At 46.1% G+C, this 21,233-nt stretch overlaps 1 protein-coding gene across 3 annotated transcripts; it reads right to left on the bottom strand.

Annotated features, from left to right (window-relative positions):
• Positions 1-591: 591 nt before the first annotated feature.
• keap1b (kelch-like ECH-associated protein 1b) lies at positions 592-21,101 on the bottom strand. 3 transcript variants are annotated; one of them, XM_048249088.1, is made up of 7 exons: positions 20,994-21,101; positions 17,250-18,835; positions 13,106-13,351; positions 6,223-6,899; positions 4,662-4,867; positions 2,616-2,792; positions 592-842 (listed from the first exon to the last, which is right to left on the bottom strand). In XM_048249088.1, exons 2-7 carry the CDS (start codon positions 17,559-17,561, stop codon positions 676-678), a joined length of 1,785 nt encoding a protein of 594 aa, XP_048105045.1. In that variant the 5' UTR covers positions 17,562-18,835; positions 20,994-21,101; the 3' UTR covers positions 592-675. The 3 variants fall into 3 exon arrangements, with proteins under 3 accessions (XP_048105045.1, XP_048105047.1, XP_048105046.1); XM_048249090.1 differs by lacking the exon at positions 20,994-21,101 and adding an exon at positions 20,192-20,953; XM_048249089.1 differs by lacking the exon at positions 20,994-21,101 and adding an exon at positions 20,023-20,156.
• Positions 21,102-21,233: the final 132 nt, after the last annotated feature.

Raw genomic sequence — 21,233 nt, 5'->3', positions numbered from 1 at the left:
AACCTCTCATATCTGAGCCCCTCTCTTGTCGATCACAAACGACTCAAGTGGCAGATTGTGTGGGTCATACTGATCGTGCACTCGGGCACAGGTAATGGCACTTTTTGCGTTCGGTGGGTAAAAAGACGTGTAGAAATATGAACATGGGGAAAAGAAGCCCTCGAAATTTGGTTGAGATGCAGTTTCTGCCAAACTGTCAAAAAAGAAGAAGTCCCAACCACAGCTTTGAAGAGACTCTTTTCGTTTGGTTCATGAGAAGGTGCGGCTTTCAGTCTTCAGCATCACAAGTTTTACGACCATGTCAGAGTGAACAAACAGATTACGGAGCTATGAGGTTGGAGGGGGAAACAGGGGAGGGTTTGTTTTGGATGAGTAACATCTGGAGGAAGAGCAGCCCGCAGGCTTCCCCCTTATGTAGGAAGGTCACATCTCAACAGACGGGGGCTTCTCACAGGAGAGGAGCCCTTTCAGGAAGCAGGAGAGTGGACCTGTGACATGACTGACCGCACAAACCTGCAACACGGGTGACCGAACCACCAGTGGGAGGAGGGAAGAGTGGGAGGAAAAGAGGAGAAAGAGAGAGAGAGAGAGGAGAGAGAAGAGAGAGAGAGAGAGAGAGAGAGAGAGAGAGAGAGAGAGAGATTTTGGGGTGGAGGGGTGGGGTGGGAAGAGGCACTAATGCTTCTGCTGACACTGGTTCAGCTCCTTTTGACAGGGCTCCATGGTAACGGCCACGCCCACGCCACTCCGGCCCGATGTCATCTTGGTGACCTCTAGCCACGTGTCCGTTTCTGGGTCGTAACACTCCACGCTGTCAAGAAACGTGTTGCCATCATAACCACCTGTGGAGGAGGGAGAGCACACGGATTTACAGCAGTGCACCTACATCCTGACATTGAAGACTTGGATTTAATTACAATCCCTGTAAACCAAAATCAGAGACTTGTTTGGAACCACCTTGTATAGGTTAGAAACCTACTCCTGAAAACATGTAAAGACTAAACTGTGTGTGTGTGTGTGTGTGTGTGTGGCACTGAATTGTGGAGTTTGACGATTGAGCTGGACATCAGAGATCATCTGAAAAGGGAGGCTCCAATATTCTGTTGAAAAAGCGTAGCTGTAGTGGGGTCCGGGACATGAGCATCAGAAGATATTTTTTGAATGGAATCCTATGGGATGCGTAGCTAACTTAGCCTGAACAAATTTCCTATGTGAAACCACTCAGGGGGGCTTTAAATTATAGTATCGCTGTAACGATTTTAACCTTTCCCAAATAACAACGGCACCTACAAAAAAATGAAAGTTTGAGAAATGACGATTCAAGGGAGAGAGAGAGAGAGAAGGTTCCTGACATGCCTTAGCATTGTCACTCTTAACAAGGCGGGTGTTCAAAATAGTTTGATGTCGTGTATCTAATGGTAATGGGTGTTAAAACACCCATTTAATGAGTGTTAAACCTAACTAGTGTTAAACTTACTCATGGTGTGCAGCATTCCTAAAGCTTACCACGCTCCACCTCTAGATGGAGCCAGACGTCCTTCTACTACAGCTGCAGCACACTTCCTTAACGACCTGAAACCTGCAAAAAGCACCACTACCTGTACTCACATGTGCTGCAGTACAAAAATAATTGACAGACAGGAATGCCCGTCTCTCCGGAAGGTTCTTGATTGGTTAAAACAGTTACACTATGTAGAGAGGTTTAACCTGATGAATACAGACGCTTTGATAATCCAATTTGACCATTCTAAAAAGTCACCATTTTAACCATCAATCATTTTAGATAATTTGCCTTACACACATGTGTGTGTGTATTTTATGATGATTATTAATGTTGTTATAATGATGTATTATGAAATATTTGCTGCTATAGTTTATTGTTATTATGATGAAAGATACTTTGGATAAAAGCGTCTGCAAAATAACCATAACCGACGAGCCATAACCAAGACTTTTTTTCTAGTCGGCTTATTTTGTTGATTTATTGAGATTTAATGTTTCTGAGTTATTCCAAGTGTGAGTCACCTGGACTACTCAAACAAAGAGTTAAACATTGTCATTCAGCCATAATCAGTTGTGAAATCTTTCCTTGAAATGTGCCACGTCCTTCTCTGTAAAAACGAAATGTCAACTGGGTCAACTGGTATGCCACACTTTGCGTTTGAGTTTGTGTTTTAATTTTTCCATGTGGCCATAGCAACATTCCATTCTGCAATTCAACTGGGACTGGCGCACGACTACATCTTCAATATGACTAACTGGGAATTTACACCCGAGGCGCCGTTAATGAAGCGTTTTTTAGTTGCCCGTCCGACGTTTATCTATTGTTAGCGATAGAATTCCATTGGAATCAGTCTGCAAATAGAATCTTTAGAGCAGAAACAATGAGTGTCATTGATTTGTGATTAACATTCTGACTGTGACCAACACCCAACAGTTTGGATATGGACTGCACTGAATCAACACCTAAACAGAGCGGAGTAAACCGAGGGTGTTACTGAAGGGTGTGAATTGAGAAAAATGTGTATTGCATTAGCCCTTGCAGAATGACTCTAGGTAGCAAATAAATCACTGGACATCAGCATGACACGACTTATCCGGCGCTGTTGACGCACCCAGCACGTAGATGCGCCCGAGGTGTGTGGTGACGCCCAGGGCACTCCTGCGATGCCTCATGGACGACACGAAGCTCCAGGCGTCCGTCTCCACCTCATATCGCTCCACCGTGTTGAGCTGGTTTGTGCCGTCGTAGCCTCCCATCACATAGATGTGGCTCCCCATGGCACACACGCCTGCAAGGGACACAATGACAGAGAGAGCAATAGAGTTAACCATCTCGGCAGGACGAACACAGGAGTGAGACAACAAACAACCAAAATTATTTTAGTCATGGTCAAGTTTTAGGGTCACAAGATATTCAATAGTCAGTGATTAACATTATACTGTATAAGCATTTTAAACGATTTTATGAGACCCATAAGTCCCAATAAGGCACGGCTCAATGTTAACTTTTAAAAGTGGTTACCAGCTTGGCAACCAGACATGAGGTTTTGGTTGCCACTTGTAACAATTTGGTAGCCAAGAGCAAAAGGGCAACCATTAATGCCCAGGAAGAGGGGACAGGGAAGAAGAAATGAAGAAAATTTATATGATAAATGAATGAATTAATTAAATGAATTAAACAATAGTATTGTTTTTACGTGAGGCACTCTGGATCCATTATAATTCCCTGCTCATACACGAGAGGAACGCTGTTCAAATAAAAATGAACATTTTGCATGATGGAGGGTAAAGGGCACTGGCTGGATTCCTGAACTGACTGCTCATAAACACCAGAGATTTCTCAGACTGTTTACTGAGCTTAAACGATTAGAATGTTGTCAGGACACCATTGTCTGCAGCACGGCAGTATAAATACCTCTGACATTTTTATCATGATTTCTTTACTTAATCTACTGGCCATGATGATTTAGTACTGTAAATGTGGGCTCAAGTCATTAATCATACGTTGATCCAGGCTATGAATCAAGTGGATGTTTGTTTACAGTAATACTGTTATGACTAAGGAGAACATATTGAGCAGGACTAAGAGCAGCAAGAGCTTCTGACAAACTTCTATCAACCTGTCAATCTTTTGTAGATGACGACCTGAAAAGAAAAAAAAAGTGCCTGGAGTACTTCCTGCACGCCTCCTGCACATTTCTGTACAGAGTTGTTATTTTTATTATTATTATTTAGTTGTTATTATTATTATTATTATTACCTTTACTGATGTAAATGTAAATCGTAAATGTAAATCAGGTTTCTCAGCGTATACGAGGAATTTAGTCTCTGCATTTATCCCATCCGTGAATTAGTGACAGCACAGTGAAGAGAAGCACACACTAACACGGAGCAGTGAGCTGCCTTGCTACAGCGGCGCCCGGGGAGCAGTGAGGAGTTAGGTGCCTTGCTCAAGGGCACTTCAGCTGTTCCTACTGGTCGGGGATCGAACTGGCAACCCTCCGGTTACAAGCCCAAAGCCCTAACCAGGGCCACGACTGCCCCCTTGATACACCTCCAGTGCAACTCATTATGTCGACAATGTTCAGTCCCAGATCCTAGACACATCAACAATGTTCAGTCCCAGATCCTAGACACATCAACAATGTTCAGTCCCAGATCCTAGACACATCAACAATGTTCAGTCCTAGATCCTAGACACATTAAGCCATACTCAATAGCAACATTGCCAGGGGACCAGGGGATTAAAGGTTTGTGGAGACACCATCCAGCGGGAGTAAAGGAGTATAGCTGGAGTGGAGACAGGCAAAGATTAAGGCTGGTCTCCAGTCACGCCTACAATACAGACGTGTGCTCCCTTAAAAACAGGGAGGGTGTTTAAAAACAATGGCCTCTCCGGCCATTCTACAATGGCCTCTCCGCCTATCTATTTCCTGTCATCTCTACTATTCTATCTGAATTAAAGCTCCAAAATCAAAATGAGCCTGTTTATTATCTAATGAATACAGTTGTTCAGTGATTCACATTGTACAATCAATTAAATGGTCTCAATTTTGATCCTATTTAAGCAAAGGAAATGTGATGATGCGTGAGCAGTGTCTTGAAATGTGATGATGCGTGAGCAGTGTCGTCCAGTTCTGGGAGCTGCGGTCACTCACCTGCCCCACTCCTGACAGTGTTCATGGGGGCCATGGTCTTCCACTCGTCCTTCTCTGGGTTGTAGCACTCGGACGAGCTGAGCCGGTGCGTGCCGTCGAAACCGCCCACTGCGTACAGCAGCCGGTTGATGACCGCCACGCCCACCCCGATGCGACGCGTCTGCATGGGCGCCACCAGGTGCCACGTGTCCCGCTCGGGGTCGTACCTACACACACACACACACACACACAGACAGACAGACAGACAGACAGACACACACACGACAAGGAGAACATACAAACTCAGAACAGTGTGAAGTGCACAATGGTTCTATTGTACTATTTCACAATGGTTCACCTGAAAGCCAACAATGAGTGGAACATTTTTCTCCTGTAGATCCGAAGGTGTTACGCCACCTCGAAATCAGTTCCCTATTTCAAAACCTGAACTCTGACACCCCCTTCCTCAATGCGGCTTTTGAAAGATTTTGGTCATGCTGTCACACATTCACAAAAAGACTCATATTTTTTCAGAAAAACCTCACCGCTTCCTGAAAGCCCAGTTGCAACACCTAATCACATGCGCCCACTCCGGAGTTGTTAGATTCTTAGAGTCTTTGGTGTCAGTGGTGAGCTATCACTAGTGACAGTCATAACCTAATCTTCCTGATGCTTCCCTAGTTACTCAGCTCAGGGGGAGAGGGAGAACAGCCTTTGATGTGGGCACTGCTAATAATACCAACTTCATGTTCAGGTTTTCCCCTTGGTAACTGGTTGCTATGTTTGGTCTCGTTTTCCACTTGGCTGGATTTAAAGCAAGACTTCCTCCTAAGCGCCTAGGCTGGGTAGACTGATACTTCAGTGAAAGCCTTGTCGGCAGGTAACTCGAGAGTAAAGACTGAATTATGAATGGATGGAAAAAAAACGGGGAAGTCCACCTCTATGCTTCTCAGGACAGAAAAACACAATCTCTGAAACGGAACTAAAATGAGTCATTTAAATCTGAGCAGGTTAACCAACTGTGGATCATAAATTAACAAAAATGCCAAAGCACCAAATTTTGCAAATACTGAAAGTTGGAAATAAAACAAATAATTTACACATTTAAAAAGCAATTAAAAATATGACCAGCAGGGAGGAGAGGGAGGCTGATGGTGTAGCTGGAGGTCAAACTGACCATACTGACATGTAAGCCACACAGCTGGTGTGAACTAGCAAAACAACTCCTAAGTGGAGGGTAAATGCCAAGAAAAACAGATAAAAAAACCTTTCAGTTTTAGTTTTGTAAACAAGCACTAGGCTCCCTTCCCCGACACTAAAACTGCTTCTACCATACTGCTCATTAAGGCAAGCTAACCTAAGAGACTAATTACCTGGAACCCCTCCCGAGAGCAGGGTCTAAGTGCTATCCGTCATTAGTAGGACATGCCAACACTGCAATCAGTGTGTCAGGTTAACAGACCCTAACGACTTCCTCACAGAAGCCAGCGACATGCGGCCTGTCCCTCTGCACCCCCATCCTGCCGATCGCTCTCCCCAAAGGGGTCAAAGTGACGGTCACCATATTCCCGCCGGTCCTCACCTCTCCACGCTGTTGTGGTGGATGCAGCCGTGCGAGCCGCCCCACGGGGCGATCATGCCGGGCCGATGACGCCCACGGCCGAGCGCGTTGCGCCGGGCACGCCATGAAACACGCAGCCAGCAGTTGTTCATGGGGTTGTAGCAGTCCAGCGTGTTGGAGTCCATGTTGCCGTCGGGCGCGTTGTTGCGGCCGCCCACCGCGTAGAACAGCCCGCTGATGACGCACGCCGCCAGGCCGCTGCGCGGCACCTGCAGGTCGGCCAGCCGCAGCCAGGCGCCCGAGCACGGGTTGTACGCCTCCAGGTAGCTCAGCGACTGGCGGAAGTAGCCGCCCGCCGTGTAGATGAGCTGCGGGACCTTGGGCGTGCGGCACGGGATGCACTTGGTAGGCTTGTGCAGCGTGAGGTCCTGGAAGATCTGCGCCAGGTAGTCCTTGCACTGCGCGTCCCACTCGTGGCACTCCAGCTGCAGCTGCAGGAAGTGCGGCGTGAGCGAGTGGCAGCGCACGGCCTGCAGCAGCGCCTGCACGAACGGCCGGCGGTTGGTGCGGTCGTACTGCACCCAGGCCACGCACGCGTGGAACACCTCCGACTCGCAGCGCACGTTCAGCTCGTCGCGGCTGATCAGCGTCACCAGCTGGCAGTGGGACAGGTTGAAGAACTCCTCCTGTGTGGCCACCTGAGGGAGGAGAGGAAGATGGAGGAGGAGGAGGAGAGGAAGATGGAGGAGGAAGAGAAGGAGAGGAGGAATGGAGGAAGAGGAGGAGGAGAAGGAGATGGAGTAGGAGGAGAGAAAGATGGAGGAGGAAGAGAAGGAGATGGAGTAGGAGGAGAGGAAGATGGAGGAGGAGGAGGAGAGATGGAGGAGGAATGGAGGAAGAGGAGGAAGAGAAGGAGATGGAGTAGGAGGAGAGGAAGATGGAGGAGGAGGAGAGATGGAGGAGGAAGAGAAGGAGAGGAGGAATGGAGGAAGAGGAGGAGGAGAGATGGAGGAGGAGTAGGAGGAGAGGAAGATGGAGGAGGAGGAGAGATGGAGGAGGAGGAGGAGAAGAAGAGATGGAGGAGGAGGGGAGGAGAAGAAGATGGAGGAGGAGGAGGAGAAGGAGAAGGAAGGAGATGGAGAGGAGGAGAAGGAGGAGAGATGGAGGAGGAGGAGGAGGAGGAGGAGGAGGAGGAGGAGGAGGAGAAGAGATGAGGAGGAGGAGGAGAAGAAGGAGGAGGAGGAGAAGGAGGAGGGAGGAGAAGAGATGGAGGAGGAGGAGGAGAAGAGATGGAGGAGGAGGAGAAGGAGGAGGGAGGAGGAGAAGAGATGGAGAGGAGGAGGAGAAGGAGGAGAGATGGAGGAGGAGGAGGGAGAAGAGATGGAGGAGATGGAGGAGGAGGAGAAGGAGAAATGGAGGAGGAGGAGAAGAAGAAATGGAGGAGGAGGAGAAATGGAGGAGGAGGAGGAAGAAGAAATGGAGGAGGGGAGGAAGGAGAGAGAGTGGAGGAGGAGGAGAAGGAGAGAGGGAGGAGGAGGAGGAGAGAGGAGGAGGAGGAGAAGGAGAGGAGGAGGAGGAGAAGGAGAGAGGGGAGGAGGAGGAGGAGGAGGAGAGGGGAGGAGAAGGAGGAGGAAGAATGGAGGAGGAGAGAAGGAGAAGGAGAGGAGGAAGAGGAGGAGGAGAAGAAATGGAGGAGGAGGAGGAGAAGGAGAGATGGAGGAGGAGGAAGAGGAGGAGGAGAGATGGAGGAGGAGGAGAAGGAGAGATGGAGGAGGAGGAGGAGGAGAAGAGAGATGAGGGAGGAGGAGAAGGAGATGGAGGAGGAGGAGGAGAAGGAGAAGGAGAGATGGAGGAGGAGGAGGAGAAGAGAAGGAGAGATGGAGGAGGAGGAGGAGAGATGGAGGAGGAGGAGAGATGGAGGAGGAGGGAGGAGATGGAGGAGGAGGAGGAGAGATGGAAGGAGGGGGGGTGGTAGGAGAGGGAGGAAGTGGAAAAGAAACATGAGGGGGAATGTGTAATGGAGCAGTCCAGCAGAGTGCAGGTAACAACGGAGAAGGAGAGATGACTGCCAGCAAGGTGAGTCGAGGGGTCAGATGGGAGTCAGGTAAGTGAAAGTGGAGAGAGATGAACATGGAGGAGAACAAAGGAGGAGGAGAGGAGGAGGAGGAGAGATGGAGGAGGTAGGAGGAGGAAGATGGAGGAGGAGAGATGGAGGAAGAGTAGGAGGAGGAGGAGAAGAGATGGAGGAGGAGGAGAAGGAGGAGGAGGAGAAGAAGAGATGGAGGAGGAGGAGAAGGAGGAGAGATGGAGGAGGAGGAGGGGAGGAGATGGAGGAGGAGGAGGAGAAGAGATGGAGGAGGAGGAGAAGAAGAGATGGAGGAGGAGGAGAAGGAGGAGATGGAGGAGGAGGAGGAGAAGAGATGGAGGAGATGGAGGAGGAGGAGGAGAAGGAGAAATGGAGGAGGAGAAGAAGAAATGGAGGAGGAGAAGGAGGAAATGGAGGAGGAGGGAGAAGAAGAAATGGAGGAGGAGGAGAAGAAGAAATGGAGGAGGAGAAGAAGAAATGGAGGAGGAGGAGGAGAGATGGAGGAGGAGGAGAAGGAGAGATGGAGGAGGAGGAGGAGGAGAAGGAGGAGAAGAAATGGAGGAGGAGAAGGAGGAGAAGAAATGGAGGAGGGAAGGAGGAGAAGGAGAGATGGAGGAGGAGGAAGAGGAGGAGAAGGAGAGATGGAGGAGGAGGAGAAGGAGAGATGGAGGAGGAGGAGGAGGAAGAGGAGGAGATGGAGAGATGGAGGAGGAGGAGGGGAGAGATGGAGGAGGAGGAGGGAGAAGGAGATGGAGGAGGAGGGAGGAGAAGGAGAAGGAGAGATGGAGGAGGAGGAGAGATGGAGGAGGAGGAGAAGGAGAGATGGAGGAGGAGGAGGAGAGATGGAGGAGGAGAGATGGAAGGAGGGGGGGTGGTAGGAGAGGGAGGAAGTGGAAAAGAAACATGAGGGGGAATGTGTAATGGAGCAGTCCAGCAGAGTGCAGGGGGTCAACGGAGAAGGGAGAGATGATCACAGCAAGGTGAGTCGAGGGGTCAGATGGGAGTCAGGTAAGTGAAAGTGGAGAGAGATGAACATGGAGGAGAACAAAAGGAGAGGGGCAGGAGGAGGAAAAGCAAACGCTTATTAGAAATCACATGATCCACATGATTCTTTTGACTATATGTCATAAAAAGGTTGCCTAGGTTACTGTGCACATGTTTGACACTTCCAAATAAATTCCTAGTTAACCTTGTGAGGGCAATTATTACCATAACTGTACATCGACAAGAGCTTTACGTATTCACCTTTTATACAAGTGTTACTTATTGTAATGTAAGCAAAAATCCAAATGCAACAATCAATTCAAAGACGTTCAGATGCATAACCTTAGAATCAATTAGGGACAAATTAGACTCAGAACTTTTCAAACTGGGTCATGCTCCTGTAATATGAAGCGAACAATATATTTATTCATGCCTGGGCACTGAAGTGGTTAGGCTGAAACAAACCTAACAATTCAAACAGAACTATTTCCTTAATTGGGTGAGGTTGGCAGTCTCCCAGCTCACAAGACACATCAGACGCAGAAAGCACGAACGACAAGAGACTGACAGCAGACTGGATCCTATTTGACTTCCATAAACGGTTTGTTTTGCTTGACTGTCTGGCTACTCTCACGACACCTCAACAGTACATTTGTGTGCGTAAGGGACACGCATGTGGAATATGGAGAGTTCTGGGGCTGGGAAGAGGGTTGTGCTTCGCCAGTCGCCAGTTGAAGTCATTTGGAGACCGCTAGTCTGCAGATACTTCATTGTTAACGGAGTGCTTCATATATGTGTGTGTTTTAATAGTTGGTCTAAGAAAAGCCGCAATAAAAAGGGCAATAGGGAAGCAGAGGCTGGTTGACAACGCCAATGAGCACTTCAGCTTTCCAGAAAAAGGTGGAAGTTGGTCCACTGCAGAAATAGAAGTACATTCATACTTGGGAGAGATGGCCTAATGCTGAGGTGGTGATTCATCGCTTGACTTGAAGTGTACAATGCTCGACACACCTTGCTCTGTGCAACATGAAGTTGAACAGATAGCAAGACTAGCAGGATTTCTGTAGTTTACACATCAGATTCAGTGTCATTCACTGACAATGAAGGAATGTAGTGGTAAATGAATGCATGTCAAAATCCATGGCAAATAATGTACAAGCGTGAAGGTGTTGGATATACCCAGGACAAACGGCTGTAAATATTCCAAAACAGTCCTTAGGAACTGGACTAGTTTCTTCGCTTTAGAAAGATCTGAGTATCAGAGTGACAGGACAACTGCACATTATGTTGCAGGAGATTTTCAGGATCTCTATTACAGTACACTGCAGGGGATCGATCTGATCATAAACCACTGCATGTTTTAGATTCTGCAAAGGCTGTTTTGAGCGGTAAAAGAGTGAACATGATAAAAGCGCCACTTTCATTCAGATGGCTTTGTAAGGGAGAACATTCTGGCAAAATTTGGTGCGCTAATTGAGGCCAGAGAGAACCCCCGGACTTATTGCTGAAGCAAAACACACCAACATGACTCCGCCAACCTTTTTGAGCTTTGACACAACCACAGGCTCACCGCTCGCGCTAAGCTCGACTTATGCATGGCGCAGGCAGGCTGCCAGAACCAGCGAATTCCTAAACAAAGCTAGTTAAGCTCCGTGACTGCATCGCACTATGCGAGGGCAGGCTGCCAGGCTTACTGCCTACACACACCTCCTGCAGATGACTTCGCCCGCCAGGCATCGGCATGATTGAAAGCTCTCAGAACCAAAGGGAGACAAATAACTTACACCGTGGCGGCAGGCCAAGAGGAAAGCAATAAAGCCAGGTGCACAACCGCGCCTGTGAGGCCTGGGGACTAGTCAGGCCAGCACAGGTTTGCTGTGGGAGCTGCCCCACTGCACCACAGGGGCCGTCTGGTTGGCACTCATAAATACCGTCCAATGGTGTGAATGATGTGTCTCTTTTTTAGTGGCGATAAGGGTCATTAACTAGATGGCACATTAACTGCTCTCGGCAGATTGTTCTAGGGTCCGATAAGGCCACCGGGATTACGAAATGAAAGTTTCACATGCAGTGAAACTTTCAAGTTTCATCGCATGGGGAGAATGGATAGTGTTCGCCTCATGATTTCACTTCTATTTTCACTACTTCCCTGAGTGCAGGCTCAGTCACAGAGGTCTGTTACATGCACATGGTCTCAGAGAACAGGGACGGCACCATCACCTCGACCCTGCAGCCCCGCATCTACACACCTTGTTTGTGACAAAGGTGACAAAGACAATTGATTTGACCGCTTTCAGCACACCACTTGCACTCTCGACCCTGCCGTCAAGCTCTTGGTGATTTTTGACACCAGGACATTTGGGTGACAAAGCCCAAGTCTCAGTCAGTCGTGAGTAGCTGAGCATGAGATTAATTTAGCAAAAAATATGAGCGCATGGTAGCTGCTAGTGGGCTGACATGACTGTTATATATCTAGCCGTTTATTTACCATTGTTCTGGAGCGTCGAATGAATTTACTTCATTAATCTGATCCAACATTCCCAAATGCTTCTCAAAAACAGATTCCTGATCGGCTCCCTCACATTGTTGGCTCAAGTTCACCTCGAGCACTGCCAGAATCCTAAAAACTGAGCTTTAGCCCTAGTGTAACGTTCAAAGATCTCAAGAGAGTGGAAAGTTCGGCTTGACCTGGATTAAGTTCACGCACAGCAGCATGCGCCAAGATGATGGTTGCACGTCATTTTAGTGCTAAAATTTAACTCCTGATCACAACATCAGTAGGCCATGAAATGAGAGGTTTCCGACACGTTTTGTGCAATCCTCCCAATGACTCCATTCAGTCCACTCTGATTTGGGTCAAGCTGCATGCATGCCTGATTACTAACTTACTATGGGGCCAGATACGATCCTGAGTTGGCCTCTCAGTGGACTATGGGGACTGGACAGATGTACGCTACTGCAGCCTCATTCATCACAAACATCTGACATCTGGGAAATTACACTATCTAAGCCCAGTTACCCTGTTAACAACCTCAAATACAAACACTCAGAAGACCCTGAGGGAAAACTCTTGTATTGTTATCCTGTATAACCCCTGTATAAATGTTTCCTTCCGTAAATATATTTAATAATAATAATAATAAAAAAACAGTATTTAAAATAAAGATGACATATATTGTTAACAAAAAAAACCCAACAACCTCAAATACAGCAGAACACATGTTAGCACGAGTGTGGAGATAACCGTGGTACAAGTTATAATGGATGAGAATGATTACAGCACACTGATGGCGTTCGGAAATTCTAAACCAATCCAAATGTCTCCTGAAGGCAAGACTCAAAAGAGATAACAAATGAAATCATTTACGTATCCCATGTCCCTTCTAACCACTGTAGTTAAAGGTACAGTTTCCTTAGAGGAAAAGCCTAAGTGTTCAGTTTCAAAATGATTCTAGTACATTCACTATCTCCAGACCATGAACTCTCGTCACTGGGGATACTTAAGTGGTTGTAGCAACCAATGTATTATTATTGCTTAACCCTTAAAGGAGTACCGTCACACCGGTGTGACAGGAATGTTGGGTAAAACAAATTAAACAATTAATCGCAGTTTCGAACATATTTTCTATCACAGTACTTTACAAATCACAAAACTTACTGAATCTGCAGCTATAGATCATTATAATATCAAAATCAGGAGGTCTTTATACTCCATGAATACCTACACGTATCCCGTTGTGCTGAATGATCACTTCTGGCCCCAGTAAGCCTCCCCTGTCCAAGGAATTGGCAAAGCCAACTGGACCGTGCTGCTTGTCATGCTGTTTGACTGACCTGGCTGAAGTTCATGTAGATGTACTCCCGGGCCTTCTGGTGAAGCTCAGTGCATCCAATCTGCTCGGCGAAGTTGGCAATGCCGATGGCGTTGCTGGGGTCCAGCTGCTGAACCAGGAAGTCACAGCAGGCCTTGACCACGCTGTCGATCTGGTACATGACGGCACCGTTCATCACGTGGATCACACACTTCTCGCCCACCGAGATGCTGGCGGTGTAGGCAAACTCGATCAGACGATCCATTACCTGTGAGAGAAAGGATGGAGAAGGAAGCTAGGGATGTGCCGATCCGATACTGATATCCATCCCATACTGACTGAGTCTTTGGCTATATTGTGTTGAGGTAGATCTATGGGTATATTGTGATAATGGGGTGGAATTATGGGTAGATAGTCATGGCTGAAAGTGCAAAACTCAAAAAATGGGCCGGACAACATTGTTGGCACCCTCAACTTAATATTTGGTTGCACACCCTTTGGAAAAAATTACTAAAATCAATCGCTTCCTATAACCATCAACAAGCTTCTTGCACCTCTCAACTGGAATTTTGGACCACTCTTATTTTGCAAACTGCTCCAGTTCTCTCATATTTGAAGGGTGCTGCTTTGTTTTCATCCATTTCTGGGTGCTTTTAGAGGTATGTTTGGAGTCATTATCCTGCTGTAAGTAGGGATGTAACGATTACCGGTATAATGGTAAACACGATAAAAATGTTGACGATAACAATTACCGTTTTCATTTCAAATATCATGATTATCACGGTTGATTACCACCACGGTGTGGAAACCTTGCATTTAATCCTTCCCAGCTTCATCCAAGCCTGCTTTTGACATACAGTAGGCCTGGTACAATGAAACATGATGGATTTAACTGTGATTCGGATTTGGCTACACCTGCTTTTAAAAGCGGAACATTTTCACCGCAAAAAACGTGCACTGTTATCATGTAGCCACTCTGCATGTTTTTATGTGCGTGTCCACATTAAATCCCTTCCACTCATGTGATCAGGAGATCCCCTTTATGAGCACCCCCAGGTGAAAATGAGTTCCAGCATCCCTGATTAAATTTTGCACTTTTGATAAGGTTTTGCCTATATTTTGTAATATAGTAAATCCTGTCACACTTTTTGAAACTATTTCAGCTTGTGTAGTCCTATTAGTGCTTTCTGAATATATTGAACACACTTTTAAAAATACCACGATAATACCGAAAACCGTGATAATTTTGGTCACTATAACCGGGAGGTTAAATTTTCATAGCGTTACATCCCTAGCTGTAAGACCCATGACCTAGGACGCAAACCCAGCTTTCTGACACTGGGCCCTACATTGAGACCCAAAAACCCTTGGAAATCTTCAGATTTCATGATGCCTTGCACACAGTCAAGGCACCCAGTGCCAGAGGCAGCAAAACAACCCCAAAACATGTTTGAACCTCCACCATATTTGACTGTAGGTACAGTATAGTGTTCTTTTCTTTGTAGGCCTCATTCCGTTTTCGGTAAACAGTAGAATGATGCGTAGCTTTTTTATGTCTCTGTCAGCAGTGGGGTCCTTCTGGGCCTCCTTCCATAGCGTTTAATTTCATTCAAATAACGACGGATAGTTTGTGCTGACACTGATGCACCCTGAGCTTGCAGGACAGCTTCAATATGTTTGGAAGTTGGTCTGGGCTGGTTATCCACCATTCGGACAATCATGCGTTGCAACCTTACATCAAATTTTCTCTTTCGTCCACGTCTAGGGAGAACAACTACAGTGCCATGGGTTTTAAACTTCTTGATTATGTTGCACACCGTGGACAAAGGAACACCAAGGTCTCTTGAGATGGCCTTGTGCTGTGAGATTGTTGATATTTCACCACAATTCTGGTTCTCAAGTCCTCAGACTGCTCTCTTCTCCCCTTTCTGTTCTCCATGTTTAGTGTGCCACACACAATGCAAAGATTGAGTCTCTGCTTTTTATCTGGTTTCAGGTGTGATTTTTATATTGCCCACACCTGCTACTTGCCACGAGTGAGTTTAAATGAGCATCACATGCTTGAAACAAAGTTTTTACCCACAATTTTGAAAAGGTGCCAATAATTTTGTCCAGCCCATTTTTGGAGTTTTGTGTGAAATTATGTAAAAATAATCTTTTTTGCTCTGCTTTTTTGTATTGTTTTAACACACACAAAGGAAATAAACATGTGTATAACAAAACATGTGTAATTGCAATAATTTTCTGGGAGAAATACTTCATTTTCTGGAGAAACAAAATCAGGGTGCCAACACTTTTAGCCATGACTATATATAGGGTAGATTGGGATAATGGGCTAGATCTACTGTATGGGTACTGTATATCGTGAATCGTGATAACGGGGTAGATTGTGATGATAATGGGTAGATCTATGGGTATATTGTGATAATGGGGTAGATCTATGGGTATATTGTGATAATGGGGTAGATTGTGATGATAATGGGGTAGATCTATAGGTATATCGTGATAATGGTGTGATGATAATGGGTAGCTCTATGGGTATATCATGATAATGGGGTAGATTGTGATGATAATGAGTAGATCTATGGGTATATCGTGATAATGGGGTAGATCTACGGGTATATTGTGATAATGGGGTGGAATTATGGGTAGATATATGGGGTATATTGTGATAATGGGACAGATCTATGGGTATATTGTGATAATGGGGAAGACAATCTATGGGATCAACTCTATATTGTTTTATGTTTGCATCTATGTGTGTACACATACATAGATGCATCAGCAGTCTGCCAGTAGACTGTTTGCTAAAAGTAGAGCTAACACAAGGGTCAGGATTTCTGGAGTTATTTCACACTTGCTATGCCAGGGCTAGGGCTGTTAAAAATGAGTGTAAAAGACTAATAAAACTACAATATTGGACTGGTACCAAGAATCAGTCGATATCCGAAGTCCAGCTATTATAATCGTCAGTCAGATCAGCCCATCCCTAAAGGAGACATTATTTTCGGGGGGCAGAAGTAGCAGTTTTCTATAGACTACATAAGTTACAAGGAATGGAAAAGCAGAAAAGTATTTGGGGAGAGGCTTCACTTAAATTTGTAAAATTGTTTTCTTGCACAAAAGATCACCATCTCTACTATGTTGTACCACCCTGTGTCAGTGGAAGAGACAGAGTTGGAGCTCAGTGTAATCAGATAAATAATTGAAAATGCACTGATGTAATTTCAATTTATCAAAGTATACAGCTCTTCTTTATTTCTTTGGGTGTTACCCCGGTGATTGAACTAGTACTCCACAAAGCTTCTGGAGTGGACGTCATGTCCCTGCTTATCGCTGGCCTGCTGTAATGCTCGTCAGTAGTCAAAGTACACAGAAACGGAGTCCTCCTGACACTTCACTCGCTATCTCTCCATCTGTCTTTTTTCTCTCACTCTCTCTTTCTTCTAGCCAGCGTCAGCTCAGTAGCCCAGTTCCGAGTAAACTCTGTAAAGCTGCCCTCAGCGGCACACAGATGAGTGTTCCTGATAAGGGCAGGTGTGTGAGGAACAGGGGGCTCCGATTGGTCAGCGCTGCCTCATAAGTGGGTAAGCACACTTTCGTTTTAACGCTGGAGGTTAGGCACTTCAATGCCTCTTCACCGCATATGAAAAAAACCTCTGAATTCCACTCAGATCAAGTCATTACATGCACACTACAGTATTGAAGACTTACAACTGCAGTTTACAACTACTGTTGCCCTTTATAGAGTGACTAAAACAAGAATTATACAGGACTACGTTACTTTAATTGTGGAGTTACATAAGAGATATTGCAAATGTTGCGCAACTAAAAAAAACATGTTGTTGGAAATGGATAGTGGAAACTACTAATGGAAAGTAGTAATATCACTTTCATTGATTTCCTCAGGCTCTGAGATTCTCAACAACACATGCTGTAAATATATTTCAAATTGACAAATGACAAATCAAGGTTAAGGCAACAGCTGAGCATGCTTTAAGAAACCCATCAAATGAAATATGGAGAACCTGAGGCAAAAATCCACCATACTATACTGCAGAACATATTCCACACCCAATAACCAGAGTCCATTTACCTCAACACTGATATTTCCAACTATTTCTATGCTAGCAATACCACGTGACATGACAGAAAACAGTACTCACCCGTGGATGGATGCCTTCGATGGGGACCACCTCCATGCCACACTCCTTCAGGCCGTTGGTGAACATGGCGCGGAACACGGGCGAGGACGAGGCCAGCACCACCTTGTGCGCCACGAAGTCCACGGCCTCCAGGTCGTTGTACTTGACGCGCAGCGTGACGTCGCACAGCTGCCGCTCCAGGCGCAGCTCGTTCATGATGGCGAAGGCGGCGCCGGTGTGGCTCTCCAGCGTGTAGCTGAAGACACGGTGGCCGTTGCGCGTGGACGGCGTCACCTCCGCCTTGCACTCAGTCATGCCGCCCCCTGCGTGCATCCTCACCGGCAACGGCGGCCCCCGGGCACATTCATCGTCGCTCGCCAGGGCAAGGCAGGGTCAGGGCAAAAGCTTGGGGCAAAAAAAATCAAAACAAAACAACAAACAACAAAGGGGCAGAAGAGTAGGGCGCAGCAAGGGTCAGGCCAAAGCTACACAACTCAGAAGAGGGAAGGTGGCACTGATCTCGGTTCAGTAGCGTTGTTCTCACTGCCTGCAGGATGAACTCAAAGTCCAGTCTTGAGAGGAGCTGGAGGGACTCCCATGAACGTAAGTGGCTGAGTGCCAGACTCCTGGGGCAATACTGTCCGGTCGGGGCTCCCGTTCGCTGGGAACACCTAGAGAGGTGGCGAGGCTGCCACTGCTGCTGCCATGCTGCTCCTGCCGCTGCGCACACAGTCCATCTACCAAGAGCGTTCTGGGAGGGAAGGGCATGAATGAGGTCACGGGTGCCAACTGACGCACACGTGTACCAAGCCCCACGAGTCAGCTCAAGTCCAAAAGGTAAGTGAGACGTCTGATTCACCTGCGAAAACACATTAACGCCTTTCCACAGGTGGGGAAAATCATCCAAACGTGGGACAAGCAGAGTCTTTTGCCACAATAAAATAGCAGCACAAACACTTGGGGGTAGATAAGGATTTTTTTTGACAAGGTTGTTAGTTCTGTTGTTTGTGTTGGCAACACATGAGCACTGTTAGTTTCCACACAATGTCACAGAAACTAGGACAGCAGATAGCAAATGAGGTACTGTTGCACTAACACAAGATCACAGCACTTTTGCAAGCAAAGTAATGAGATTTGCAATAGATGCGTTTTTACAATAGATATGTGGAACAGTATTTGCTATGAGCCGTTGGTAGAGTATTGTTAAACAGTGATAGTCACTTAGAAAAACAATTTAAAGATTCAACATATTGCCCCTTAAAGTGTCCTCAAGCCTTTTGGCAGAGAGGCTGTTCCCCAAGTCAGTACTAGTACAATATGAACAGACGCTAAAAGGCCATTGTTGAAATTGAGAATGTGTTGTTGAGTCTTCAGAGGCTACAAGGTATCCATCACGTGTGTGAAAAGGTCAAGTTCAGAGAAGAGGCCCGAGGCGTGCAGAAGCAGCCAGTGTCCAAAATGAGCGATTTCCTCGGAGGGCTTTCAAAGTTCCGACGCACGACTGGAAGGGCGCAGCTGGTCAGCTCTGTCCAGAGGGTTCCTAGAGATCTCTACGCTCGGGGCATCTCCGCTGCAGGCGGCTGAAGGCAGACAGGTCACTTGGAAATCTGAAGATGGAAAAGCAAAACCAGTTAGGAATTCGTGTTAACACAAGAGGCACTTTCAATGGCGTGCCATGTTAGTAGAAACCCAAGAGTGTGTATCACCATTATCTCTGATGAAGACATTCCTCTAAGTGTGACAGACATTCCTGTAAAGTGACATTCCCTAAGTGGATACTTTTATTATTGCTGAAACATCTTTCTTCTGCTTAGTCTTCACTCGACTAGTAAGTAGATACTCTATCAGCCTGCGGCATGCAAGCGTCCTGTTGGGCTGGCCATCTCTGAGCGCCTCAACAGATGCCAAATGGGGAACGCAAGGAGTGTGAAAGAGATAGGCACTGATTTAAGACACGGTGACGCAGTCACCAAGGAAGACGGAGTGACTTAAATTAAGGCCAGAATTCGAGCGGTCAGCGTGACTGTGTTTTGCTTATGTCCTGTGACTAATCTCTAGAAACTGAGTGGAGGGCAGAGGGGACGAGGAGATGTAACTCTCCCGCACACACACACACACACACACACACATCTCAGCTTTGAGGCTGACCACAGCAAAAAAAAAAGTATCCAGTGCAGAAAAGTAAAGTAACACTGCAGTTGTTCCTCAGGGTTCTGTGAACATTATGGTAGATTGGGAAACACCTGTAATGCCAGGGCCTTGACAGATAAGGTAAAAGCACTGCATTTAAAGGCAATGAAGCGTAGCCCTTATTGTGGATAGAGATAGGCATTGAAGAGATACAAGTTTGTTTGCGCGCTTTCAGGGGAACTATGCCATGAAGTAGGCCTAGATAATGTTTGGACATGGCTGTCAAAAACCTGAATTAGGCCTAGGCTACTGGGAACAAGTAACGTTTCCAAGTAAAGAGTCTCCTGCTTGGACTTGAAATACACTGATTGTATAGCTTACGTGCACACAGTTCCCAGTAGTAAGCACATTTCATTGAGTCACATCTGTCAGGCTTGGAGACACGAAACAGTTTCCCTCCAAATGTGAGAAAGACGAGTAAATATTTTAACGTCGGGCGTGTTGCCATGAATTCAAACAAGCACTGTTAAATGGTGAATATACTATAACTCACTTACAATGCAGGCTCAATATCCCAGCGCAGCCAACTTTCCTTGCCTATTGTAAAGATAACCGTGAGACTTCTACTTGAATAAAATAAATGACAAGTAATCAAAACACTGACCAAATTTAGTTTCAGGATGGCAACATTTCGTGGGCGACTGTCATTTCAAAAGTAGTCCGGGTGCTTGCGTAATGCAGTCCAGTAAGGTCAAGACACTCGGTGCTACTTTCTCCCGCTTTAAATACTAAGCAAGAAATACCATTAAGAATCGAAACAGAAGTCAAGTTACCCAGTACTGTATTCCAACTCATACGGCTCCCTTATGAACTTGTAGCGAAAACAAATGCTGATCAAGTTTTCCAGAATACATTTCCGCTAAGGAGTAGCATTATAGCCAACGATAAAGCTCTGAAATTTGATCTCACTAGACCTCTTGGAGATATCTGCAGAGTGACGGAGATGAAAACTACAAAAAATTGGCACTACAGCATTGGATCAAATTGTTTACGGACCATCTGGCAAAACGCCTTCTCCAGTGACTCATCTGATCGTGAACTGTGCAACGATGTGGGAGGAAATAGTGGAACTGTAACCTATTTAGCGAAAACATGACCCAAAAGTGCAGTTAATCCTTATGCAAACGTCAAAGTCAGCGTTTTAACCGTAGCCTACCATTCTTTTTCACTGTGTCAAAGTAAGACACCAAAACAAAAGAACTCGTCTGAAATTATTTGACTGAAGCGCTCAGATATAAATTGCCATATTTCGGGTATAATGCATTGTTCTGTACGCTTCCTTGCTTCAATTTCGCATACGTAAAACAAAACCAATCGAACTCTAAACAACAGCACACCTCTCAGCATATTATTATGCGGTGCACGGAAACATTCAGAAACAAAACCGTAGCGATACTTCAGCCACCAACCAAACAAACATTTCAATCGATAGCTAAACGTACAACTCGAAATCCGTCGAGTGTAATGGACAAAATATCGTTATTGTAGTGTAATAGTACATGGGCATAGCACATAAATCGAAGTTAACTAGGAACCGAGTAAAGTGTGTGTACTGTGTAAAATGCATCTACTTACATCCACACTGAAATACATACAGCCAGATTCTTCCATCTCTGTGCGCCACAGAAAACCAGCGGTAAAGCTGTAACTCACCATGACTAAGCATTGTACTAACGTCGCCTTCCTGCCAAAATAAGAGTTCATTTTTAAGACCACAGGGCTTACCTCAACACGGAACTGCTGCTTCCGCGCTGAAAGTCAGGACTTTTATGCAAGTAGCCTACTCGCAAGCAATTAGACAAATGAGAATGAAGG

Source organism: Alosa alosa, chromosome 7, assembly GCF_017589495.1.
Source record: "Alosa alosa isolate M-15738 ecotype Scorff River chromosome 7, AALO_Geno_1.1, whole genome shotgun sequence".
Classification (NCBI taxonomy): domain Eukaryota; kingdom Metazoa; phylum Chordata; class Actinopteri; order Clupeiformes; family Clupeidae; genus Alosa; species Alosa alosa.
This window is presented reverse-complemented; position numbering and strand designations above follow the sequence as displayed.

Coding starts and splice junctions, on each gene's coding strand:
- keap1b (XM_048249088.1), bottom strand. CDS start 17,561: ATGCACGCAGGGGGCGGCATGACTGAGTGCAAGGCGGAGGTGACGCCG. Junction 2,793..4,661: donor CACTGTCAGGAGTGGGGCAG/GTGAGTGACCGC, acceptor TGTCCCTTGCAG/GCGTGTGTGCCATGGGGAGC. Junction 843..2,615: donor CGGGCGCATCTACGTGCTGG/GTGCGTCAACAG, acceptor CCTCCTCCACAG/GTGGTTATGATGGCAACACG.